At 36.6% G+C, this 17857-nt stretch overlaps 4 protein-coding genes across 5 annotated transcripts in view; 2 read left to right on the plus strand and 2 right to left on the minus strand.

Moving 5' to 3' along the window:
- The window catches only part of LOC145113599 (uncharacterized), a 44235-nt gene extending 38786 nt beyond the window's left edge, over nucleotides 1–5449 (plus strand). Inside the window, exon 5 of the transcript XR_013710814.1 lies at nucleotides 5343–5449. The gene's annotated coding sequence lies outside the window, so the exon portion shown is untranslated. The remainder of the gene's footprint in view (nucleotides 1–5342) is intronic.
- An 864-nt stretch (nucleotides 5450–6313) lies between these two features.
- LOC145113598 (SOS3-interacting protein 1) lies at nucleotides 6314–8861 on the plus strand. Of its 2 annotated transcripts, XM_079049670.1 has the most exons (3): nucleotides 6314–6452; nucleotides 6848–8288; nucleotides 8593–8861. In XM_079049670.1, exons 2-3 carry the CDS (start codon nucleotides 7005–7007, stop codon nucleotides 8596–8598), a joined length of 1290 nt encoding a protein of 429 aa, XP_078905796.1. In that variant the 5' UTR covers nucleotides 6314–6452; nucleotides 6848–7004; the 3' UTR covers nucleotides 8599–8861. The 2 variants fall into 2 exon arrangements, with proteins under 2 accessions (XP_078905796.1, XP_078905795.1); XM_079049669.1 differs by lacking the exon at nucleotides 8593–8861 and having other exon boundaries at nucleotides 6848–8550.
- A 2020-nt stretch (nucleotides 8862–10881) lies between these two features.
- LOC145113603 (Excinuclease ABC, C subunit, N-terminal) lies at nucleotides 10882–12815 on the minus strand. Its single transcript, XM_079049676.1, has 4 exons — nucleotides 12548–12815; nucleotides 12030–12168; nucleotides 11800–11933; nucleotides 10882–11707 (listed from the first exon to the last, which is right to left on the minus strand). Exons 1-4 carry the CDS (start codon nucleotides 12733–12735, stop codon nucleotides 11041–11043), a joined length of 1128 nt encoding a protein of 375 aa, XP_078905802.1. The 5' UTR covers nucleotides 12736–12815; the 3' UTR covers nucleotides 10882–11040.
- Nucleotides 12816–16241: 3426 nt separating this feature from the next.
- On the minus strand, nucleotides 16242–17478 carry LOC145114198 (Methyltransferase-related protein). The gene is made up of 3 exons (XM_079050189.1): nucleotides 17213–17478; nucleotides 16999–17112; nucleotides 16242–16380 (listed from the first exon to the last, which is right to left on the minus strand). The coding sequence occupies exons 1-2, from the start codon at nucleotides 17396–17398 to the stop codon at nucleotides 17011–17013; spliced, it is 288 nt and encodes a 95-aa protein (XP_078906315.1). The 5' UTR covers nucleotides 17399–17478; the 3' UTR covers nucleotides 16242–16380; nucleotides 16999–17010.
- Between the last annotated feature and the right edge of the window lie 379 nt (nucleotides 17479–17857).

Below are 17857 nucleotides of genomic sequence, written 5' to 3' on the forward strand. Positions count from 1 at the left end.
GAAGCCCCGGTATTATTTTCAACACCCGAAATACGTTCCGAAGTGCCCGAGAAGCCCGAGAAATTTATCTTTTAGGTTTGAAGCCCAACCCTCGCAGGGCCCGGTTTTCAAGAAAACTCCCGGTTTTCAACGAAGAAAGCTAATTATAGTAACGAAATGCTGTCCGGTTATCGTCTTATCAAGTGAGTGTATAGTCACTTTCACCTCACACATAGATATGAAATATTTTATATAAAATACGTGCTATTTGTATATATGTTGTTTGTTTATTTGAGATAGATGTTGAATGATTGTTTTATACAGGTTTTAAACTGTATATGTATTTTATATCTACAAATATGTTGGGTAAAACATGGGTAGATGAAAGAATTTTTTATACATGTTTAAAATGGTTTAAAATGTATATATATTTTATCTACAAATATGTTGGGTATAACATGGATAGGTGAAATAAGTTGATGTGTGATAAAATGATGAGATAAATGATGAGCGATGAAAGATGAGCGATGATATATGAGTGGTAAAATATGGTGAGAAGCGATGAGCCAAGCGATGGCCCCGTCATTCAGCAGAGTATGGATGAAAACCATGGACTATTCTAGACGGTCCATGGAACACTAGCAGGCTCGCAACATGTAGGTGTGTGAACTATATGTTCAGCAGATGTACTCTAAAAACCCTGGCAGCTATGGACTTAGTGCCTGTTGTATAAACCTTGGCGACGATGTGACTTCATGCCTATTCCTTAGGAGGAATCCTTAGGAATGAGTGATAGATGATTCTTAGGGTAACTCCTTAATAAATAAAGAAGATAATGGGGTTGGGTAATTGGGTTGATTGTTTGATGTTTAACATAATAAAGTTATTTATTGTGGGTTGAAAACCCTATATGCTCACCAGGCTCTCAAGCCTGACCCACTCAGTTTATTTGTATCACAGGTATCGATACGAAGTTGCTTTACACTGAGAGATTAAAAGAGAAGTAGTTCACTAGTGTAAATGAATATAAGTTTTGTTTATGCTTATGTTTTTGTATTGACAATGACATCCCAATGGTTTAAATGAATAAAATACATTTCTTAGGAAATGATTTGATAACATATTTATCATGTTTTTCTGGGAACAAATTCCGCAACACTTTTAATCAAATGATTACTCTGATTTTATTTTAAAAAGCATAAACGAAATCGGTCTTTTCTGGCCGTGAAATTGGGGATGTCACAGTTGGTATCAGAGCATTAGTTTAAGCGAACTAGGAATTTGTAGGATTTCTAGACTTAAACTTAGAATGTTAAGTGATGATCGTGAGATAAGTGTCTACCATATTTTAGACACGAGCACTAGTATATTTTAGAAAAGATGCCTAAAATGTTTTTATGTGCTAAAAGTTATATGTTTGCCATATATGATATTATTTGTTCGGATCTATGGTCTGTTGCCGACCGGATCTGGAAACCTTATGTGTTTAGGATTCTAAGCGTACGACTACGACATTAGAACTAGCATGTAAACATTTCGGAGTGATAATGAAGATTTGAACGTCTATCGTGAATAAAGATCTAAATTCGCCTATTTGGTGTATAGATCAAAATGGAAAGAACCCGAAGTGGAGTTGGAAATGCAAACGGAAACAGGAATCAAAACCCTCAACCCCAAGTACTTGAGCAAGTACCTGTTGTAGCAGCTGCACCTGAGCCAATGACGATGGCTGGGGTACAAGCGATGATCCAGATGATGTTGGATCGTCAAATGGAGGCGACGAGGCAACTACTACAACAGAATAGGGAAGAAACTACGATACCTGTTGAACAACCCGAATTGAATGAAAGGCAATCAGAAGGAGGGAACTACAGTGGGACTGTTGGTCAAGCCAACCCACCGATAGTTAGACGAAACAACCAGGATGGAGGAGGTGATGGACGTGGATGCAAATACAAAGATTTCATGGCATCCAAGCCATCGTGTCTTTCTGGAAGCCCGATACCGGTGGAAGTTATGAATTGGATCTCCGAAATGGAGACAATGTTTGAGAGTTGCGAATGCAGAAACAGACAGAAGACCGCTCTCGCGATCCCTCTGTTAAAATCTGGAGTACTGAGCTGGTGGAAGCTACTGGCTGATTCAATGCTCAAGGGAGAAGCTAATAAGATGTCTTGGTAAGACTTCCTGGTACAACTAAAAATGCAATACTGCTCTGAGCAGGATCTTCTGGAAATCAATAATAAGTTCCAGAATTTGAAGAAAGGGAAAATGAGCATCACTGAATACGCTACTAGTTTCACGGAAAAGATAAAGCTTGTTACTTATCTAGTTCCAACTGAACTTTCCAAGGTCAACAAGTTTGCCCATGGATTACCAGCGGACTTTGGTCCAATGGTCAAGCAAGCAACCACTTTGAAAGCCGCCATCTGGGTTGCTAAGAATGTTGAGATCCAGATCAGGGAGAAGGGTCTGGAGAGGACAGAGGTTGGTGAGAAAAGAAAGTTTGAAGGAACTTCAGGTTCCAACAAGGAAAGCAAATTTTCAAAGTTTGGAGGAGGAGGAAGTGAAACAAGGTGGTGCGATAAGTGCAAGAAGAAACACTTGAGAAAATGTGGCGAAGAGGTGATATGTTTCAAGTGTGGGAAGTCTGGGCATTACGCCAATGAGTCAAAAAGCCAAAAGTCACAAATTTCTGACTTTTAAAACCACTCATTTTTCTTCTTGCCAAAAAAGTCATTCTAAAAGGACTTTTAGAATTACCAAACACATTTTCAAACTTTTAGCTTTTGAAAAAGCCAAAAGTCCATAAACTCACTTTAAAAAGTAATTCCAAACACCCTCTAAACGCATTGTAATCTCTTACCCAACCCACTTTATTTAGTATCGAATTCGTGTCGGGTTAGCGTGTCATGTCAGTTTTTTCAACTTGGACATTATAAGTTGTCTCCATCGACTTTGAATATATACTTTGTCTTGACAAAATCCTTAAGAGAACCTAAATCAACGTTTCAGGATGTTGTGGGTAAAATCCTTAAGAGAACCTAAATCAACGTTCCAGGATGTTGTGGGTACTATATTTCATATTTTGTTTAAAATAGGGGAACATAAACAGGCCGGTATCTATCGGATCTCAGATCCGAAATGAATCATTTCGGAATAGTTGGCGAAATTTGTAAATGGACAAAAACTTGGCCATTTAATATAATTTATAAAAATCATGTGGTCATTTTTATGACTATTCTTTTTTAAAATGATAATTATTTTATTAATATTTTTATTCTAAACATTTATGAATACTCTTGCTAATACAAAAGCACATATGTAGTCTATACACCCATGTTTACAAAACAAGCTGAAGTATGTAACATCCCGAAATTTCAGAAGTTTAAGGAAGGGCCAAAAGTGTAAATAAAAGAAGGGACTCGACGAGTAGGTCCGCTTACTCGCCGAGTCGGAGCGGGATTTTGTCGCAGGTTTAAGTGGCCAACTCGCCGAGTCGGTGGCTAGGACTCGACGAGTTGGTGCTGAAGAGAGAAAACCCTAATATTAGGGTTTGCACCCTATATAAAGAACATTATATCCTTCCCACAGCCCCCTTGCTACCCTGAGAGTTCCAGCAAACCCTAGTTCGTATGAAACACCATTGATTGAGGAGATTGGAGCTTGGAAGAAGATTTTGGTGTAAGAGGCTTGAGGAATTAGAGGCTAGCATCAAGGGGCTTGTGTAGATCTGGAATCTACATTAATTTGGGCACATCTCAGAGGTAAGAAGCCTTTATCCTAAGCTATTTCCTTTTTGGATTCATCCATGGTGATTGATTTGGGGTCCCTTAGCTTGTTTGAGATCTATTTCGGGTTTAGAGGCTAGATTTGAGGTTGCAACTTCGGATCTAGGTTAGTTTTGAGCTATGAGAGCATAAAGCATCATCCTTTGGGTTTGTTTGAAAGGATCCTTGTCTCAAACCCAATCCCTAGAGTGATTTGGACCTTTAACTCCTTGGTTTCACGTAAAGTTTGCAACTTTACGTAGGGGTTATGCCCTAGAAGGGTGGATCTACAGTTTGGAACCCCTGCATGGCTCGAAAAGCCTCTGTATGGATTGAGAACTGAAGAGACTCGGCGAGTCACATGGGTGTACTCGACGAGTTGTATGAACATGTGCATGGACTCGGCGAGTTGAAGAACAACTCGGCGAGTCTGTTGAAGATTGCCTTGGACTCGGCGAGTCTGGTTGCAGAACCCCAATCTTTCTGGTTAAACCTCGAAGCAGTGAGTCGGGAGGTGACTCGGTGAGATGAGCAGGATGGGACTCGGAGATCGTTGGACTCGACGAGTCGTGGGGTGACTCGACGAGTTGAGTCGTGTTCTAAGAGTTTTCAGAGTATAAGGACTCGACGAGTCAACGGGTTGACTCGGCGAGTAGAGTCAGTTATGAAGGTTAACTTTGACTGAGAACTTTGACTTTGACCAAGAGTTGACCAGTTTGATTTCCAAGGGTATTATGGTAATTTTGGTATTTATGGAATTGGTTCTTTGGTAGTGTTCTGTGGTGGAGTTCGTGTCGGTGGTCGGAGCAGTTTGGTCTTATCTCTTCAGTCGGCAATTGTAGGTGAGTTATCCTCACTATATCGACAGGGTCTACGGCACCAAGGCCGGCCCTTTATCGGATGGAAATCCGGGTATTGTTTGATATGTTATTGCTTTGCTAGATCCGCATCCTGGTAGTTAGGATGGTGTTATGTTAGTGACCTGGTTAAGGTCGGTACCCGGTATATAGGGTAATGTTATGCTAGTGACCGGTTAGGTCAGAATCCTGGTTAGGATGTTGATATGCTATGTGATATGTTAGACTGTTTGTCTGGTTAAGGATTGTTATGTGATTAATTGTTTTATGTGCACATGGTTGTTTGATGGGGGTTGGGTTGAGGCGGGTCCTGCTTTATGCTGTAGGCCAACATACCCAGGGCGGACCGGAAAGACCGAAGGCCCAGCGAGCGGTCCGGATAGGCTGAAGGCCCCGAGAGGGCGGACCAGACGTGCCGAGGCTCGGAGAGTGGACCAGGCCGACTGAAGGCCCGGTGTGGGCGGACCAGTCATACTGTAGACTCAGAGAGTGGACCAGGTGGATTGAAGGCCCGATGCGGGCGGACCAATCACACTGTAGACTCGATGTACATGGCTAGACTCGGAGGGTGGACCAGGTGGACTGAAGGCCCGGTGCGGGCGGACCAGTCACACAGTAGACCTGATGTGCATGGTTGTTCTATTTGTGATATGTTATGAGTATGTTTATGTGTGGTTGGTATTTTGGGGGTAACTCACTAAGCTTTCGGGCTTACAGTTTCAGTGTATTGTTTCAGGTACTTCAGGAGATCGTGGCAAGGCAAAGGCGTGATCGTACCGCTCCTCATGTTTTATGATTTATGTGATATGGTTCTGGGGGATACTCTGATGTTTAAACTATTTTGAAAACAAGGTGTATGAACTTAATGGTTTTTGAATGAATTAAAATGTTTTAATTTGGCTCAAATTTTATGGGTGTTACAAAATAGCTTTTATTCTAAAGTAGCTCGAGCTCAACAAAGCTCGTGTTTGAGTCAGACTAACAACAACAACAACAACAACAACAACAACAACAACAATCCTATTAGAATTTTGTATGGGGAGATAAACGTTGACAAAAATGTTTACATAAAGAAAGAATGATTGTATCACATAGATGACTTTTAATGCGTGCAAAACGATAATACAAAAATGAGTCAAAGTAAAGAGTCGAACATAATCATTGATTCGTCATAAACATTGATAGACCAAATCCATACTTAATCTGACAGTTTTGTAAGTAATTTTGCTGAAGGCTCGAACTCGAATCGAGTTAAATTCAACCTCATTAGAACTCGATTAGCCGATTAGGTAAGAAATTTATGCTGAAATTATATTTGATATCTTGCAAATTTAGGGCAAGAAAGACTCCATAAAATATTCTGTTGAATCCTTATAATAAGGTTAAGTTTGATTCGTTATATATTTTGAACTCCTTTTTTAAATTTTAATTGAGTCGACTAGAATCAATTTTGAATTTGAATAGCTTCAAAAAATTTCAAGATAAAACTGTTTTTATTATCATTAAAAAAAAAAGAAAAAAACAAAATAAAACTGTTTTTATTATCATTCCAAAAAAAGAAAAAGACAAATCAAAGTAGAGGGACCCAAAACGTATCTTCGCCAAACTTTCAACCGGGTTTATTCAAGATCCAAATTCCACTTTCCAACTGGGCATATAAAAAGTGTAAAAACAGCTCACCAAACCTTCCGTAACTGGGATGATTACCACCACAATTGCATGCGTTAAAGCCATTTGAACTGACTGTGTCTCTGTAGAAACCACGCAATTTTAACAAAAAATTTCTTTGCATCAATCAATATTTTTTCTCCATTGATGCACAGGTCGTGCTCCAAGAACCAAACAGGTAAACAGATATCGATTCTTCTTCTCCCTTTTATACTTCATTTCACTTATATCACTCGGAATGATTCTCAATCGAATCGAAGTTGTTCTTGTTCGTGATCATAATTATCCTTTGAATTCAACATATCTATGGTTGAGTCCAGAAGTTTTGGTTTAGGTGTAGGTTTAGGTTTTGCTTGGTGATTGGTTTATGGATTATTTAAAAACACGTAGAATATTGCGTAAGAGCTTCACTTTAAATTTTCAACTAATAAGTTCACAATGGTCTTGTATGTTTTGCAAAAATCCCATATACATACATACTTGTTTAGCCTTCAAATTCCATATGATAATTTTTGACATGATATCTCTTGTATTCAGAATCATAAACATGGTTTTCTGATTTTTGATGTTCAGGCTTGGATCTCATGTTCGTGACATCTACTTCATCCCCAACTACTGCTTACAGTTTCTTTATATATTGTCTGCATTCTTTCATCGTTCCTTTAGAAAGAAGATCAGGGTAGCTTGTTATGTTACATAAGTATATATCAAGATTTTGTATACAACAAATATGGACATTAAAGAGAATATCTTGATGGGAAGATATGAGTTGGGTAGATTACTAGGTCAAGGCACATTTGCAAAGGTATACTATGCTCGCAATTTGAGAACAGGATCAAGTGTAGCAATTAAGGTAATAGACAAAGAGAAGGTTTCAAGAATTGGGCTTATTAATCAAATCAAGAGAGAAATATCAATCATGAGACTTGTGAAACACCCTAACATCTTACAACTTTATGAAGTCATGGCAACCAAAACCAAGATCTATTTTGCCTTAGAATACGCCAAAGGAGGTGAGCTTTTCAATAAGGTATCAAAAGGAAGGCTAAAAGAACATATAGCTCGTAAATATTTCCAACAGTTAATCAGTGCCGTTGATTTTTGTCACAGTAGAGGTGTTTATCATCGTGATTTGAAACCCGAAAACTTGTTATTAGATGAGAATGAAAATCTTAAAGTCTCTGATTTTGGGTTAAGTGCTCTTGCTGAATCGAAGCGTGAAGATGGCCTCCTGCATACGACGTGTGGGACCCCTGCTTACGTGGCACCCGAAGTGATCAATAGGAGAGGCTACGATGGTGATAAAGCCGATGTTTGGTCTTGTGGGGTGATTTTATATGTTCTTTTAGCTGGTTATCTTCCATTTCATGATTCAAATATACTCGAAATGTATAGAAAGATTGGAAAATCGGAATTTAGGTTTCCAAATTGGTTTCCATTAGAAGCACGAAGATTGATCTTGAGAATCTTGGATCCGAATCCCGTTAAAAGAATTACAATTTCGAAAATAAAAGAAAATTCCTGGTTTAAAAAGGGAAAGATCGAAAATAATGGAGCTTCAGGGTCGTCGTCGTCAACGGTCATAAAAAGTCAAGATTCAATGAAGCCGTCGAGTATGAATGCGTTTCATATAATCTCCCTGTCTCCAGGGTTCGATTTGACAACGTTGTTTGAGGAATCCCGACATAAAAAGGAGGCGAGATTTACTATTTGGCGGCCGGCTTCTGTTATTATTTCTAAATTGGAAGAAATTGGTGAAGTTTTAGGGATGAAAGTGAGTAAAAGAGAAGCGGGGTTGTTGAAATTGGAGGGAATGAAGGAGGGCAGAAAGGGAATTTTGTCAATTGATGCTGAGATATTTGAGCTTACGCCGTCGTTTCATATGGTAGAAGTGAAGAAATGTAATGGAGATACGTTGGAATATCAGAAAGTAGTAAACGAAGGTTTAAGACCTGGACTTGCCGATGTAATTTGGGATTGGCAACAAGATCAAGTACAACCAGAGCAGCATGAGGTACTACTACAACAGCAGGATCATGTTTTGTGATCAACTTTCTAATTGTTCATATCCATACTAATGGTTGTCTTTGTTGTTAATAAATAATAAATGAAATTTAAAAAAATGGGATGATATTTAAAAACAGGATGTGATTCTTCACTTAAGAAATTGATTCTCCAATATAAAGGGTTATGGAATTTTCATCTTTACTTATTATTACCAAAATCATAAACTTACGCTAACATCATGGGTATCCCAAGATCTTGGATTAGTCAATATCTTGGGAATGGCATCGTATTTATTATGATATTATATGCAGGGTTAAAGGGCTTGAAACGTTGAGTTTATGCGGAAAACCTGGTCAAGCCGAAATCAAGAAAGATCCCTAGATTATAAAAAACTTTATTATCTTATACATGTGTAATAGTCTTGCTGATCATAGCACACAGACACATCGCCTCTCACTCTCTCTTTCTCTTTGAACACTCTTTAGCACAACTACACTCATCATACGATCAGCACCTGTAACCTATTTTCTACTTAATCAAAGTTCTAAAACAATGTGACTTTGTTATCTCTCGAGATTTTATGCTGAAGATCCTAAATGATTGAAGGCTTTCATCATATATTTTGTGTTCTTGCATTTATTTTATTTGCTTACGGTTATTCGATCAATCACAATATTCACACACGTGTATTTTATCATTTATTTACTTATAAGCAAACATTTACGTAGCTACAACCTCAAGATACTATATAATATCTTTATCCTTTTTTGAATATCTTAAGATTTATCATTTTATTCAACAAGTTTACACCTTTAACATTATTTTTGTCCTGATTTCTAAATACATATACATTCGTATCTTGAATTCAATTGTTACTCTTTAAGAGTCTGAAATTTACTTTAACATCACTATTTTATTCTCAATATATTAGGTACGTTCAAGGTCTTAAGCACATTTCAAGATTTTAAGCGCTTCACTATTCAGCATTTTATCTAAAATATCACACCACACTAACTAATTTGCTTACTAAATTACTTGAACAATTTTTGACCAAAATATAAGATACGGCACATTTGCAGCTATCGTAAAAGTTAGTGAAGTATATATATTCTATGTGGATCAATCAATTTTTCAAATAGAAAATCATCTTCAATTAATATATATATATATATATATATATATATATATATATATATATATATATATATATATATATATATATGAGAATTACGACATAACCTTTAACCTTTGAAAAATGGAAGGAAAAAATAAATAATGTCAAGTTTATAAAAGGTTAAGGGAGGAGGGAGTCATTCCCTCCCAACCCACCGAACCCACTGTCACATCAGTTTTTTTCTTTCATTTTTCTTCATCTTTCCCAACCTACAACACACGGAAATCCTATCTTTTTTAACTCACTCAACCCATTCAATTTAAAAAAAATACAAAACAATCAACGTAAAATCTTAATTAGCAATAGAGTTACCGCCGGTACCACTCCCTCTTCAGCGGATTGTTTAATTGGTTTCACTAACTCACTGCATCCTCTCTCTCTACTTTCTCTCTCACTGTCTCTTGTACAATATGTTTTAAAACTTGTACTTTAGTTGTTTTGTGTTTTTTTAATTGAGTGGGTTGAAAAAGATAGAGTTTCTGTGTGTTATGGGTTGGGAAAAATAGAGAAAAATGAGAGACAAAAACTGATGTGGCAGTGTGTTCGGTGGGTTGAGAGGGAATGACTCCCTCCTCCCTAAGAGTAAAGAGTTAACGGGGAAAGATTATATCTATTTACTTTATCTGTTAAGTCTTTTTATGTGTCAAGTCGAAAACGATTTTTTTGGGAATTGTGAAAAAGTTTGTGGTATTTTGTGTAACACATGTATGACCTTACCTGATAAGTTGGTTTTTTATTATGATAAAAAGGTCTCTTTTTTTGGGTATCATGAAAAGTTTATGGTGTTGCTTGCAACACATGTCAATGCGGTGGATAACTTCTCTTTCATATTTTGTGCTCGTGACTTTGAAAAAGTGTGCCTACTTTTGGTTGATATCTTTGAATGATGATGTTAGAAAGATATAACTTTGCTTCGTTATGGATGATGCTAAGTCACACGATCACGTGATGGTAACAGAAGGCATCTATAGCGTATAATCATGTTATGTACAAAACAAAACATGTTTAATACTTGCAAATATAACATATATCTCGTAACTAAAGGGGGCAATTTCAACTCGTATATATAAAAATGGGTCACCTTTGTTTATATTTTATTTTCGAATGTTCAAATGGGAAATTCGTTTAGAAATTAGTTAAAAAAGAGATTGGCCAAACATAAAAGTTGTCCATCTGATCTGTGGTTCAAATCTTCGTGTTAGGTTCATTTTTAGCATACGAGAGGTAATCTAGGTTGATACGAACTTCACGTTACCTTGTTGCCTATAACAGTGTGTTCTTTTTGAACGATGATTGCATAAATGCATGACGCTTTCATGTTGTTACTAGTTAGTTTCTAACTAACTATCAAACTGTCATTAGCTTATTTAACTACCACTTATCATAAATAGAAAACTAATAATAAAACAAACAAACAAACTACATATGATAGAATGAATGATCATTCCACTCTTTATGTAATAATAAAACAAATAACATGAATTACAATTGAGTCCCTCAACTTTCACCATACACCTGTTTTAGTAACCAAGTTTGGCTTCTTTCACTTAGATAGTGAAAGCTGGTCGCTGTAAACAACATACACTTACACACATATGGGAGACTGAGTCAAGTCAATAATCTCAGGGCAGTCAACAAAAACCGCCCTTTTCTTCCTTCTTGAACTCGCCCTGTACTCCGGTGATGGACTGAAAACATCTATCACCTCAACCCCACCACCAGAAACAGGAATCTCAATTCCAATTCCAATTCCAGTCCCAATTCCAATTCCATCCTCACCCATACCCCCCTTCACTTTACCATTTCCATCTTCAATCACCGGAGACACAAACGATTTCTCTGGTGTATCACTGATCACCCACACCAGAGAATCATCAAGATTTTGAGTATCTGAAACAGAAGTTGCTTCTTCTTCTTCTTCAAAAATTTCATGATGTGAAGAAACAAAAACTGGTTCTACTTCTTGTTCATGAATTTCAGTATCTGAAACAGAAGTTGCTTCTTCTTCTTCTTCTTCTTCTTCTTTGTTGTTATGATGATTTGAAGAAACAAGAACCGGTTCTTCATCATCATCCCTAAAACTGTTGCCAAATCCAAACATATCATCTTCTTCACTTTCTTTATATCCTTCTGTGTAACATGGAAGTTCATCCATGGAGCGAACATGAACCCTCATGTGGCTGGGCAAGGTAGGGCACCCCGCATAATGCTTTGTGTATTTTGTTGAAAAGAAGTTTACATTGAGGTTCAAGCTTCATCAAATCATACAGATAAAATGTTAGTAAGTATGAACAAACACACAGAGATAATTTGAATTGAAAATAGTCAAAATCACTGTACATACTTGTTCCAGGTTGGTAGAGTGAGCATTGTGTATGCTAATTTGATCTTGTTTGCAAGTCCGCCCAGTGACTTAAAACCAACTGCCGCCTTTCTTACTGCTAGTGATTCCACAGGGTGTTGCCAAGCCCACTCAAACTGAGTAACAATGTAAAGAAATCTTGAATATTAATTCCACATTTTGATTATTTGAAAGGTGATTGGCGTTTTGAGTTGATAGATGATTGAGCATACCTGAAGAGCAGCAACATTAGTTGGGAAACCATAGATGCAGAGTACCATTTCCCAAGGGCGTTTTTTCTTGGTTCTAAATGCACCGCTGCATAATTCACCATTATGTTGCCTAATACGCCGCCGTGGGTTCACAGTGAATCTAGAAAATGATAAACACACATCATCATCAACCGATGTAAAATGAACTCAGAATAAGAAATTTGTAAGCTACAGGGGAATCAGTAACACAGATAAACTATAAACGTCGCCTGGATTGCTAATTATCGAGGAATCATATGGCTACGATTATTAAAAGCTTTAATTCATCGAAAGGAAAACATAACATTTGAAGTATAACAACTCTAATTTATCGATCAATGGGGATTGAGCGAGTTTCAGAAATCAGTAACGCAAATACACCCGAAATAGCATCTGGATCTCTAATTATCAAAGAATCATACATCGATGGTCATTAGAAACCGTAACTTGTGACAATTACTAAACAGAAAATGGAGATCGAAAGGAAAGCAAAAAATTACCCGATGTAGGTGTGTCCTTTGTATCTAGGGCAGAGTGACGTCAACAAATAGCAAGCGAAGAAGCCTGATTTCTCGCCTTCTTCTAAATCATCTAATCGTCCATTTCTGGATTCATCATCTCCTCCCCTACTAGAAGTATTTAGGGTTTCTGTGTTCTCTGATTGACGCCCCTTTCGTTTCCCCATCATCTCCACTAACGTTCACTTCACCCACCCAACGTCAGTCTTATAAAATCCGACCGTTACGAATTTAGACTTTTGACTTCTTAACAGGAAGGTATTGAATCAGTTCGAAATAAGTCGGTAATATTGATATCGAGCCGGGCTCCTTTACGGCCCATTTCAAAGGTTAACCTCACCGGTCACCACCATCTTCTTACCGTTAGAAATTAGAAAATTAAAAGAAAAAAAAAAACATATTTTTTTGTAAACAAAACCCAAAATTACCATTTTGCCAATCTATACTTGGTATAAGGATTAAGGGAGTTAGGGAGTCATCTTTATTATGGCAACCTAAGCTCAACCTAAATTTCATCTTGGTTTAGAAGAGGACGGGTGACATGGCAAGAAAGAAGAGAGCGGCAATGTTGGGAGAAAATACGAAGAGAGAGAAAGAGCTAAAGAGTGTTGTTGACAACACCTTTATTGTGCTTGCCACAGGTGAGGTCCAATGTGCCTTAGGACATGCCCTTGCCATGTAGGATGTCAAGCTCCTTTGCGACTCCACTCCACTTCGTTCGAGGACATGGGAGCTTATGGAGTATAAGTAAGTAGAGGAGATGTTGGTGGTTTAGGAGAACCGACTAATTGTTGGGAGGCGTTTACCTTGAAAAGGGTGGTCCATGGGTTAAGGACTTAAGGTGATGTTTGGAAAGAAATGCGGATTGTAGCTGCGGTTCATGGCTTATGTCACAATACGATTTGTGCCTTATGTGTTTAGCCAAATGGTTGGTGTCGACACAAGAAATGGTTCCACACGTAGTACGAGATGGGAAGTTTCTTCTAGGAGTGATAATTCTCGACACGACACAAAACCGACACACAAATAAACAGGTTTAAGTTGACCTTAAACAGGTTCGAGTCATTTTTCAGGTTGACCCGTGTAACTTGTATAACAAACAGGTCGTGTTCGAGTTGGTAAGTAGATTCATGGGTCGACCCGTGTAACCGTATAATAAACAAGTTATGTTCAAGTTGGTAGGCAGGTTCACGAGTAGACCCGTCAACCCGTTTATTTTTGTAAGAGATTAAGGTTATGTTTGGCATACTAGCTGAAAAGTTAGTTATTAGCTAAAAAATTAGTTGATAACTGAAAAACTAATTGTTATATGAAAAACTAGTTGATAAAAAAATGATGTTTGATAAAACTAGCTGATAAGCTAACCGAAAGATATAAAATGACATTTAAAATAATATGTTTTCTATAATTAATTTAGGAGTATATTTTGAAAAAAAAAAAACTTCTGAAAAGCTAGTATAAGTAGTTTTTTAAAAAACTAGCTTATAAACTACTTTTTGGTCTGCCAAACATGACAATTTAAAAAAACTCAAAAAATAAACTAATTTATCAGCTAGTTCTGACGTACCAAGCACTGCCTAAGAGTATATATTATTTCAATTCTAATAGAAATTGTGTTTGATTATTCTATAATATAAAATTTCTACCAATAACTTTTCTTATGAGTATAAGCTTTATTAATTAGAGATAAAGGCACCTAATTTTATAAATAGTATGAAATATATTAAAATGAATGAAGATGATGCATACATGTTCTTATATAATGGTGACCCATGAACACAATTAAAACTCCTGAACTGACAAACCCTGTTAAACGGGTTAGACGGGTCGTGTTTGTTTTTGTTATACATGGGTGAGTGTTGAACCATATGACACATTTAGTTATACAAGTCATGTATGGGTCATACTTTATGAACCGCAGATCCGAACACGAGATGATTGTGACCCCTAGTTTCTTCATGGTTATCTCGATGAAGGAAACAGAAGGGCTCAACCAGAGGAGTTTATATTCATCGGATGGAGGATGGCATTGATCGATATTGGTGGTCTATGTAGGGTTGGAGCATTCGCCAAAGCATGGATACTGGTTGGTTTCCCAAGGTTTCAGTTTTGAGTATTGTAAGGATGTTATGCTTTCACGTATGGATGCGATTTGCATTAAAAATAGTGGGTGGACTTAGTAAGTAATGCCAAGGTGGAGAATGTGAAGAATATAGCATTATATAACAAGTCTACTGACCATTTCTACCAATATCGAAAAGATTCTAATTTTCACCACATATAAATAGGATTACATAGGGTACGTAGTTTACCCATTGTAGTTTATTTTGCTCTCTATTTTCTCTGTACATATTACATATACCTTTTCTAACTCATAGAATTAAGAGGCAGAAGAGGGAGAGACTGGGCCCAGATGGGGGAAACTGATATGGAAATTGGAACATAATCATAGAAAGCAGGGTGAAAGTAAATAAAAGATGGCTGGAAAAACAAGGATCACCATTCACCAATACCATTCCCGGACCCAAACAAGTGAATTTTTAAACAAATACGGTAATCAAGGGTTTGGTATCGAGCTCCCATTCCATATTTAAATTTAATAGAATGAGTCATTGTCATATTATTGTAGTTCTTATTGAAGTGATATATGAATATTAATTTGATTGGAATATAAATAGGGAACTAAAAACAATAACCGTTGATTACTATAATATAATTGATGGTTTTATTAGACAAGCTCATCTTTGAGCACTCCTGTTTTTTTGGGGGAGGGGACAAATCTTTTTTTTTTTTTGAAAGAGACAAAGGCTCAGCAAACTTTATTCAGAAAAAATAAAAGAATACAAAAAGGTACAAACTGGATTACAGGAATAATAAGAACAACCTAACAAAGTTCCAACCAATCCAAATCCAACTTTTCAACCACTTTCTAATCACCCTATACACCCAAAATTTGACCCAATAACTTCTAACTAACCCACATAAAGAAACCCCACTAAAACCCTCAAAAACTCCCAAACTCCAAGAATTTATTAAGGATGGGAAAAAAGGTATCTTCTCCCCAAAGCTATATCTCTTCCAATTATCAACATAAAACCTCCAGCTTGGGGAGGGGACAAATCTTCCATATGCCCATATTCTAAATTCACCTGTTTATGTTATTTGTGATGGCTATATTGGGGATAATATTGTGTTTTGGACATCAATGCCTAAAAAACTAAAAAAGAATGAAAAGTTTGAGGAAGCATCACATCACTTGGCAATAGAAGGTTCAAAAAAATTAACCCTTTATTGCAAAACTCATTGGAGCTAAACATACCTAACGATGAAAGTCTTACGAGACAAAACTGCAAAAATGATCACTGTGGTTTGCACTTTTCTATGGATAAGGTCCAAAAATCTTTTAACTAGCAAAAATGATCATTATATTTACAAATAAACATTGTAGATCACACCATGTGAAAATAACTGCCACACTTTTGAACTTTTTGTTATTTTCTTGCGTGCTTACCAACTAGGTACCCTGTTGCTGCCAGAATAATGTGCAGCATGTGAATATGATAGTAGCACAAAACATGTCTAAACTTCTTTGTATATTATTATAAACATCATATGCTAGAATTTATAAAAGATATAATGTGGAATCCAAGCATCCAAACAGTAGGTTTTGTATTCTACAGCTTTGAGACTTATGACAGATTGACCTAAAGAAGCCAAAAACACAACATACAGAATGATCAAAACACAAATTCATATCCAATCCGGTTCCAAACTGTACATAGAAAAGGAAGCCCACATCCACACAAAATTCCCACCTGCATATTTGACATATTTGGATCATAAAATTAACAATTCTGAAAGAAAGATCAAAGGGGGCTATGAATCAATGTTTTTGGATGGAATGGAATCTGTCAAAAGAATGGAATCGGAAGGTAAACCTTCCCCACCCTGTGATTTGATAAAAGCAAGAACATCCAACAACATTCATCATGATCATGTTCATGACACCTTCATACAGATGGATACAACTTACCCTTATCCTTTCAATCCACTCTCTAAGATTATATTATATTTGTAAGAACATTACAGAAGCAGCACTACTATAGGCCTAAGTTCTTCCTAAAGGACATTTATCCTAACAGTGTAAGAAATTTGAAAAGAGTTGAAGCATCAAGATAAAAGTGTGTCAACATCAGGACAGTTTAAGAAAACAAAACATGATTAGGCAGTTGTATTATCCATGCATTGAGAGTTTTTGAATGCTTATTTTATACGTAAGGTGATAAATTTTTGTGTCTAGTAGATTAGAAACTAGTATCATCAAGTGAGTAACAACTACCATCAAGTTACCTAGATGCACTTTTCGCCTAATTTAACAGTAATTATAACTAAATACATTTAACAGAAAACGAATTGACTAAAACGACACTCACAGAATCAGAAGATTAATCCGATTGTTTGGAAGCAGAAACTAGGTTTCTCCACAAATACCGTCCACTCGCCATATCAACGCAAGTCCAAAATCCGTTCACAAAAGCACCGTAAATCTGTAATTAACACATCGACATTACATTTGTTTAAATTCGAAATTCTTCATCCAGAATTCTACAAAACAAGAACGAAAACCCTAGAAATCAAAGAAAGCACCTTAGAGGATGATCGTCCGACGGAGGCAGACGGTGATGATTTGCAGAATGATGTGGAATCGTCGGCAGCAGCAGTAGCAGCGTCGGTGTCCAAAGAAGTATCAGATTGAGATTTGATGTTCCGGAGAACGAAGAATCCGGCGAGAGTCGCCGACAGAAATATGAGAATAATTCGTAAAGGGCACATTCTATTTCTCTCTCTACAAGATATTGCTTCTAGAGAGAGAAAGTAAGTCCGGGGATTTGGTTAAATCATAAATGAGATTCAGGCCACAAGTCATGGTTGTTGATCCTTCATTTTCATTTTGCAATTAAATAATCTAATTTAATCTCCTTCCTTTCATTATAGTTACACAAATTTATCTCTCAATTTCCATTTATAAATTAAGACAAAACTGTAAATTTGGTCCTTGTGGTTTTGCAAAAAACCGTGGATAAGGTTTAAAAAGTTTTCGGTTTATATGGAAGGTTCAAAATCAAGAATTTTATTTTGTTTTAGTCCTAAAATTAAGAAATTTTGGTGGTTTTTGTCCTTAGCAAACCTAAAAGGATGATTTTGCCCTTTTAATTTCAATTTTTCATTTTTTATATCCCTTTAAGAATTTATTAATTAAAATTAAACAAATAAAAGAATTGGGGCCACCTA

Source organism: Lactuca virosa, chromosome 5 (genome assembly GCF_052849685.1).
Source record: "Lactuca virosa cultivar CGN04683 chromosome 5, Lactuca_virosa_CGN04683_v6, whole genome shotgun sequence".
In the NCBI taxonomy this organism is placed as follows: domain Eukaryota; kingdom Viridiplantae; phylum Streptophyta; class Magnoliopsida; order Asterales; family Asteraceae; genus Lactuca; species Lactuca virosa.